Source organism: Heteronotia binoei, chromosome 5 (assembly GCF_032191835.1).
Source record: "Heteronotia binoei isolate CCM8104 ecotype False Entrance Well chromosome 5, APGP_CSIRO_Hbin_v1, whole genome shotgun sequence".
Taxonomy (NCBI): domain Eukaryota; kingdom Metazoa; phylum Chordata; class Lepidosauria; order Squamata; family Gekkonidae; genus Heteronotia; species Heteronotia binoei.
The window spans coordinates 105,396,664-105,405,463 of NC_083227.1; the positions used below are offsets into that span (position 1 = coordinate 105,396,664).

Sequence of the window (8,800 nt, forward strand, 5' to 3'; positions counted from 1 at the left end):
GCTATACTTGTGGCCGCCACCACCTCCTGTGGCAGTGAATTCCACATGTTAATCACCCTTTGGGTGAAGAAGTACTTCCTTTTATCCGTTTTAACCTTTCTGCTCAGCAATTTCATTGAATGCCCACGAGTTCTTGTATTGTGAGAAAGGGAGAAAAGTACTTCTTTCTCTACTTTCTCCATCCCATGCATTATCTTGTAAACCTCTATCATGTCACCCCGCAGTCGACGTTTCTCCAAGCTAAAGAGTCCCAAGCGTTTCAACCTTTCTTCATAGGGAAAGTGCTCCAGCCCTTTAATCATTCTAGTTGCCCTTCTCTGGACTTTCTCCAATGCTATAATATCCTTTTTGAGGTGCGGCGACCAGAACTGCACACAGTACTCCAAATGAGACCGCACCATCGATTTATACAGGGGCATTATGATACTGGCTGATTTGTTTTCAATTCCCTTCCTAATAATTCCCAGCATGGCGTTGGCCTTTTTTATTGCAGACGCACACTGTCTTGACATTTTCAGTGAGTTATCTACCACGACCCCAAGATCTCTCTCTTGGTCAGTCTCTGCCAGTTCACAACCCATCAACTTGTATTTGTAGCTGGGATTCTTGGCCCCAATGTGCATTACTTTGCACTTGGCCACATTGAACCGCATCTGCCACGTTGACGCCCACTCACCCAGCCTCAACAGATCTCTTTGGAGTTCCTCATAATCCTCTCTGGTTCTCACCACCCTGAACAATTTAGTGTAATCCGCAAACTTGGCCACTTCACTGCTCACTCCCAACTCCAAATCATTTATGAACAAGTTAAAGAGCATGGGACCCAGTACCGAGCCCTGCGGCACCCCACTGCTTACCGTCCTCCACTGCGAAGACTGCCCATTTATACTGACTCTCTGCTTCCTATTACTCAGCCAGTTTTTGATCCACAAGAGGACCTGTCCTTTTACTCCATGACTCTCAAGTTTTCTAAGGAGCCTTTGATGAGGAACTTTATCAAAAGCTTTCTGGAAGTCAAGGTAAACAACATCTAGGAAGTCAAGGTAAACAACCCTGAGATTTGGCTCCCTTGATGTACTCAGTTCTGACTTACACAGCAGATTTCATATGGTTTCTTGCTCTGTTTTCCTTGGATCACTACCTGGATTTTGTTTAATTGAGTCTTTGCTTTTGACCCCAGCATGCATCTTTTTAAATTGGCTCCAAACCTTACTAGGGTGAGTAGGGCTGAGGTCCCTTTTTGGATTATTGGCTGACTAGACACTTGAGAATTTCCCCTGAAGCATCTCCATCCAGGATGAAGGTTGATAGAGGACTTTAAGTTTCTGCTTTCCCCTCTTGCTCTCTTTTAAGGTCCCTGCTTCCCTTCCTTGAGAGGCAAATATCACACAAAAGAACATGTGAATACATGTACTTGGAATACTTTCTTCTCAACATGGGCATTGTCGTATTCGATGTTATATTGTGCTACATTAATCTCACTGCACAAGTATTATTTTTCTTAATAAAAGCTGTCCTTAGTTTCCAATATATTCAAGTTTCAGTCCTCTCTTTCAAGCTCACATAAGGGGCTTTGTTACTTAGCCAAAATGATCCATTAGTATCTGTGTGCATGCCATCTATTATATGCTGGATACAAAATTTAGGAGTAAGAGGCAGCAGAAGATATGGCTTTTCCTTACACTTGGTTTTCCCAGCATGAATTTGGATCAAACTGGAAAGTGTGCCTCATTCACACAGATGGACGTGACCACATACATAATACCAGTAGTTCTAGGGGAAACACGGAAGCACATTGCAGAGAACCAGCCATGAACAAGTTCAGAGAATACTGCTTGTGAGAAGCTCCTCAGAACCTACCTGAATTATACTTCTGCACAGGGCCTTTTTTTGTAGAAAAAGTCCAGCAGGAACTCACTTGCATATTAGGCCACACCCCATGATGTCATCATTATTCCACAGAGGGCTTTTTGTAGAAAAAGCCCAGCAGGAACTCACTTGCATATTAGGCCACACCCCATGATGTCATCATTATTCCACAGAGGGCTTTTTGTAGAAAAAGCCCAGCAGGAACTCACTTGCATATTAGGCCACATCCCTGGACACCAAGTCAGGCGGAACTGTGTTCCTGTGCGCTCCTGCTCAAAAAAACCCTGCTTCTGCAAACTATAGTCTCAGAAACATTACTGCAGAGTGCATAAGAAATCCTTATAATGGCTAATATCGTCTTCAGGTCAGGCATCGTGAGCCACATTTAAAGAGATGGCTATAGCACTTTCAGAGATTCTGACTCACACACCTGGATTGAAGAAGAAGTGTTCTTGAGCCCTAATAATCATGTTATGCAGAAGATACTCACCACCCGGCCCCAGCGGTTCCAACAGCTGTAACTCTCATTGTGCTCTATAAGTTGGATAATGTAAAATTTGTTGTTGTTGTGCCCAATGTTGGTTTGGTTCAGCATGCAGTCATAATCATCATAGATCTAGAAGAATAAAGAAAGACACCTGTACTCAGGGAATATGAGAGCTCCTCTTCTAAGAACTCATAACCATGTCGCATTTATGCCAGATAGGGATAAGTCAGTTTGTACCAGTGTGGACTGCATGCTGCACTTTGACCTCTGTATTTATTGAATAGCACTGAGTCAGACCCTGTATCTCAAGTCTTTGTTTGAGCTTTCTAAAAATGGGAGTACTATAATGACTCAGGGGTACTACAAGAACAAATAAGGAAAGGAAAGGTTCCCTGTGCAAGCACCAGTTGTTTCTGACGTTTTCATGGCGGATTTTTTTACGGGGTGGTTTGCCATTGCCTTCTCCAGTCATCTACACTTTCCCCTCAGCAAGCTGGGTACTCATTTTACCCACCTTGGAAGGATGGAAGGCTCAGTCAACCTTGAGCCGGCTACCTGAATCCATCTTGCGCCGGAATTGAACTCAGGTCATGAGCAGAGAGTTCAGACTGCAGTACTGCAGCTTTACCACTCTGCGCCACAGGGTTGCCTTCAGAACAAATAAGGCAAGCACCATAAAATATTACTATTAAATACCCTAACAGGAATCCCCAGTACTATATTTGTACAGAATTGGAGTTTGTTTTTAGACTGTTATATTGCTTTTAGATTGTATATTGTTTTATTATATACATCTGATTTTGACCTTGTATTATTGACTGTTGTAATCCGTTCAGAGCCCATGTGGAAAAGGGAGGGTTATAAATTAGTCAATTAATGGAGCCCACATCAGACTGATGAATTCCTATCAGGGCTGGAACCTCCTATAAGCCTGCAACCATCATCACCTAGAAGGGGAACAATGTCCAATTGACATAAGATATCCTGAAGGAAAGAATATTTTCCAGACCTGTGCTCTATTGGCTATTGAGCTGGCAGGGGAAACATTCTCATGATTCAGTTGGTTTTCTTTCTTCATACAGACGAAATATAACTTAGATTTGTGCAAACAGGCCGTCTAACAAAAGGCACAACAGAAAAAGCTTCAAAATTCAATGGATAATCATCTTAATTCCAGCCACAGGTGTTCAGGAGATATAGTCTCCCTTTACATTGTGCCAGTCTGTTCCAGGAAAAATTGTATGTGCCCTCTTCCCTCTCCTATGCCCAATGCAAACTGGGTACAAATAGCACTTCTGCCAGAGCTTCAACCTCACCTTGGCACCGCTGGTATTACATAGCTGGCAAGCAGCATCGATTTTGGCTTTGAGCTTCTCCTTGGGAGCAGCCTTCAGTGCCTCCACAGTGGAGCGGAAGCTGTCTTCTTCTGGTACAGGCTCCTCTTTCACCTTCTTGCCCTTGACCGCTGCCTGGGTTTGGGCAGGAGCCTTGCGCTTTGATAGCATGATTACTTTAGCAGAGTCTCAACCTATTTCCATCACATGCAAACAAAATCAGAACTGCTAATTAGAATCACTTATTTCACACAGCTGAATGAACAATGGAAAGCATGGTAATTTTTTGCCTACACTATATTCTATCCCAAACCAGCAGCACATCAGAGAGTCTCAACAGATCCAGTAGGAAAATATCAGTGCCACCCTGTGCACAGTCACACTCTGCCTAGTCCATTGATTTCAATGGTGGGACTAGTTAGAACAGCACTGTAAGGGCACTAATTTCCAAATGAAAGAGGGGTTTGTTTAAGAGGCCTTGAGAGGACTTGCATGTTAGAACAATACCATAAAGAATTAAAAGTTCACGACAGAACTACAAAGTGGATCTTCTAATGAAATCACTGTTCCATTGGTTAGTAGGGAACTTACCTGAGAGGTTTTGACATAGGCCACAATGCACAAAACACTAGAATGGTTCTTTTGTCCACTGGTTAAACCCCTTAACACCAGAGATTTCAGAAAGACAGGCTTAGTTTTCATGGCACATTGCTGGGGGACTGGAGATTGTGCTTTATAACAGCTGAGATGCTACAGAAAAGCCCCTGCCAGACAGCACTTCATTGACAACTAAATATACAAATTAGATGTGCTAAACTCTTTGGATGATACTACTCAGTGGCTGTGACAGTGAAATTTTGACCAGATTTATTCATAAGTAAGTCCCACTGTATTCAGTGGGGCTTACTCCCAGGGAAGTGCTCACAGGATTATATTGCAAGAAAAAAAAGAGAGAGAGAGACTCAGACCTGGGTGTGCATTCCTGGGGGAACCTGTTGTAAACCACTAATGTTTCTAAAGACAGCTCAGTCCCTGCCATCTGCCTGAAGTGAAAAAGAGAAAGAGCTGGATGTAAGAATCATCAGCCCTGCACCCTTTCAAGGCTAGCTGATTCTTATTCTCTTGCCTAGTTGTTTGGTTTCAATTAATCCACAGCTTTTGTGTTTATGCAGTATAACAACTTGACAGATTTCCAAAGAAACCAGTTTCGCTGCATCTTTATTCAAACATGCAGCCATTAGCATGACCCTAAGTCAGAGGCTGAAGCCTACACCCTAAGGCCTAGGCAAACAACACTAACTTCTCTGCAGCATTCAGTCAATCGCCACTTTTTGTGCCACTCTCAGTTATCTGCCCCCTCCCCCCACCCCAGTTATTCAGGATCCTAAACTCTCTGGTTCCCAGTTAGCTCAGGATGAAACCATACATCATGCAGGAGCTTTATGGCAGGCAGGAGACACCTGATACTTTCCCTTTTTTAGACTAAATGTAGTGGAAGGGAGCTGCCAATCTGCTTGCAGCAGCTGAATTATGTACGTGTGTGTGTTTTCCTAATAGAAATCTCTTTCCCTCGAACTGCTGCTGAACCTACAAGGGAAACCATGTCAATAAGAACTCCCCCCCCACACACACAATTGCAGTAGGGAGGGAATTCAGTCAAGAAAACATCGTGCAAAGGATTAGTTATACATCTTTTCCCCTCCCTCCTCCTGATCAGTCTGGCAGCTCCCCATTCCCTATCTCATATAGAAAAAAGATTCCAGAGGAATAGCCATGTTCTTCTGTTATAGCCAAGTGGAACAGAAGTCCAGTGGCACCTTTAGGCCTTACAAAATTTATTCCAGTTAAAGCTTTTGTGAATCAGTGCTCACACTTCAACACAACAGAGCTAATCAATTAGATGTGCCTGATAAAGTGAGCTCTGACTCATAAAAGTTTATGCAGGAATAAAATGTGTTGTGGTCCTTGAGTTGTCACTAGACTCCTGTTTAAGAAAGAAAACGTCAGGGGATCCAATCCAGTCACAAATCTATGCAGCGCACAGTCTCAGTGCTCTTTCACACCACTTAAAACTTTTTCCCACACTGCCCCCCTCTATTTCTATAGCAAAATGATTCCGAGAGTCCACCCAATCTTTTTATCAGTTTGGAGCATTGATCAGATCAAGAAACCTGAAATCTTTGGTTCAAACTTTCAAGGAACTTGTTATTTTTTCACATACAGGGAAATTTCAAAGGCTGATCCAGACAGTCTCAATTTTACACAAGTCCACTGGTTTCAAATTTGTGGTGGTGGAAAGTGCTGTCAAGTTGCAACTGACTTATAGTGACCCCATAGGGATTTTGAGGCAAGAGAAGTTTGTTGATGGTTTGCTATTGCCTGCCTTCATGTAGCAACACTGGACTTGCTTGGTGGTTTGGATCTCCAATCCAAGTACTAACCAGGGCCAACCATGCTCAGCTTCTAGCATGGGGCTAGCCTAAGCCATCTGAGTCAGGCCATCCAGGATGGGTATGGGGCACTATTTCTACTTGCATGATTTCTACTTACGTTCTCAATGGGAACAGAATGCTCTTGCTCTATGTTGCTATAATTTATTAATGGCCCATGCATACATAAATCACAGCTTTTGCCTGCACTGGGATCCAGTCCTTACAGGGCAAACCCTTACATAGAGTTTCCAGCCAAATCAGAAGCATAAATCTATGTGTATCAAAAACGATGTCACATATGTTCATTTAGTACTTGGGAATTGATTTCAGTGTATATAAGTGGAAATGGTCTCTATTTAACTATATTGGCATGTCTCTTCTCAAAACAACATGCCAGCAAATTGTGTCAGAGCAAAAGGAAATACTGGCTAGAGGATTATCCTAGTTTCCTTTCTATGATACAAACAATTTAGACCTAAACAGGAAATACATTTCTAAATTTATACTATACTACAAGACTTTGAAAATGGTGAACAGAAAATGTCTACGTATATCTGAACTCCCTGTATAAACACTTTACTCTCTTCACTTGTATCTGAGGAAAGGAAGCTCTGACTCTCAAAAGCTCATACCATGGAAATCTTGTTAATCTTTAAAGTGCTACGGGGCCCAAATCATGTTCTTTCACTGGATATGTTGCTTATCCCAGAAAGTAAAGATTTGTAGGCCACAAAAACTACAAGCCCGTAGGAACTTTGACAAGCCTACTTGCCCACATAGTCTTCATTTAATCTCATTGCATCTCAGCAGCCCCATTTGGCCAGTCTAAACCACCTCTTTTGCAGTTTACACAAGTTCCTGATTTGATTATTTGCCTGAGGAGGCCTGTTTACAAGCCTGATCAAAGGAAGATCAGCAACCTGCAGGCTTCAGAAAGGGACATATTTCTAGTCCTGGGTCAGTTCCCTTGTAACTTACTCTGGCTGACTATGCATTGATCCACCCCTAGAGTATCAATGGCTCCGGTCTAGATGTAGTAGCAGGCAACTAGGGTTACCATAATTTGAAAAGAACAGAAAAAAGGACATGTTCCCATTTGATTACTTCAAACATGTGATCACTATGACAAATTTCATTTTAAATACCTAGTGTTGCCAACTATGTTTGGAAATTCCTGGAGATCTGGGATCAGAGCCTGGGGATGGGGAAGGAGCTTAAACAGGGATGTGATGCCATACAGTTGGCCTTCCAAAGCTGCCATTTTTTCCCTCCAAGTGAACTGATCTCTGTCACCTGGAGACAAGTTGTAATTCTGGGAGAACTCCAGGCCCCACCTGGAGACTGTCAACACTAAATACCCCAACTAGCTAATCTGTGATAATTGCTACTAACTAGGAATATCCCTAACCTTCCAGCCCCCAAAGAGGGCATTTTCATGAGCATTTTAAAGAGAGCCCAAAGACGACGGACACACCCACACAAAAAAGAGGTTACTCTTCCGGCAAACCTTAGGTCCTTGGGAATATCCGTGACTTTTCTGTGCTTTAGGGATCAGCTCCAGGATTACCGTCCCATGTTTACTTATCAGTTCAGCAACAATACAGAAACAGGCATTCTTTAACAGCAGCCACCGCTTCTCCCTGAAGCAGCAAACTTACCGGGGAAGGGTCCGCCGTCGGCGCTGGTAGAGGAAAAACCGACAGCAGGGCAAGTTCGGACAAGTCGGTGCGTGCTGCAGTCTGCTTTCATTTCCTCCAGGCTGCTGGTGACCTCAGCCTGCATACTACATAACAGTGCAGCCAACAACACGCCTTTATGGGAAAAGCACCAGCACAGCCCAGAGACAACAGCGAATGGACAGCAGTCTCACATCGCCGCTGGAACCGCGAGAGCAGATGACAGGCAGCGCCTTGGAGATCCGGGCAAAGGGATCCCAGCAGTCCCTTGGGCCCAGGGAATGGAATTTGGACTTGAGTCATCCTGTGCGCAACTGTCAAAGTAACATAAGCCATGCCGATCCCGGGTCTCGTGAGGAAATAGGTTTTTAATTTGTTTTTTTTTGGGGGGGGGGGCGCTACCTTTTTATTGTAACAAATGGCAAAGCAAGTTTCCAACATTCTCAGAGTTCTTCATCAGGCTCAGTGCAACAAGAAAAAAAAGGAGGGGGGAGGGTAAAGGTGCGGCTAGGAAAGCCTCATGCAAGCTAGAAATCCAGCAGGGGAATCATTTTCCCCCGTTCGCTCATTTTCTGCATTTAGCAGAGTGACTCACCAATTGCCACAATCCCACCTCCCCGATTTCTCCTCTCTCTAAATTTAACACCACCGTGCCCCAATGATATTACGCCGGCAGCGTCTCCAGCTGGTGCACAAACCATACTCTAGGAGAGGGTTCAAGATGGGTAGCCCTGTTAGCCTGTCTGTAGCAGCAGAAACCCTGCTTGCGGGGGGCGGGGTGTAGATGACTGGGGAAGGCAATGGCAAACCACCCCGTAAAAAAGTCTGCCGTGAAAACGTCGTAATGCAACGTCACCCCAGAGTCGGAAATGACTGATACTTGCACAGGGGGCTACCTTTACCTTTTAAGCAGCAGAAAAGAGCAAGAGTCCGGCAGTAGCACCTTAAAGACTAACAACATTTGTGGCAGGGTAGGAGCTTTCGCGAGGCACTGCTCATTTC

At 43.9% G+C, this 8,800-nt stretch overlaps 1 protein-coding gene across 2 annotated transcripts in view; it reads right to left on the bottom strand.

Moving 5' to 3' along the window:
- Window positions 1-8,413, bottom strand: part of PARP3 (poly(ADP-ribose) polymerase family member 3) — a 36,587-nt gene extending 28,174 nt beyond the window's left edge. The window contains exons 1-3 of one of the 2 annotated variants that reach the window (XM_060239982.1): window positions 8,394-8,413; window positions 3,673-3,884; window positions 2,360-2,485 (exon numbers count right to left, since the gene is read on the bottom strand). In XM_060239982.1, the coding sequence (XP_060095965.1) occupies window positions 2,360-2,485; window positions 3,673-3,861 (315 nt within the window). In that variant the 5' untranslated portion in view covers window positions 3,862-3,884; window positions 8,394-8,413. Of the gene's footprint in view, window positions 1-2,359; window positions 2,486-3,672; window positions 3,885-7,780; window positions 7,915-8,393 lie in introns of those variants that run through there. The other variant, XM_060239981.1, reaches the window with a different exon arrangement.
- Between the last annotated feature and the right edge of the window lie 387 nt (window positions 8,414-8,800).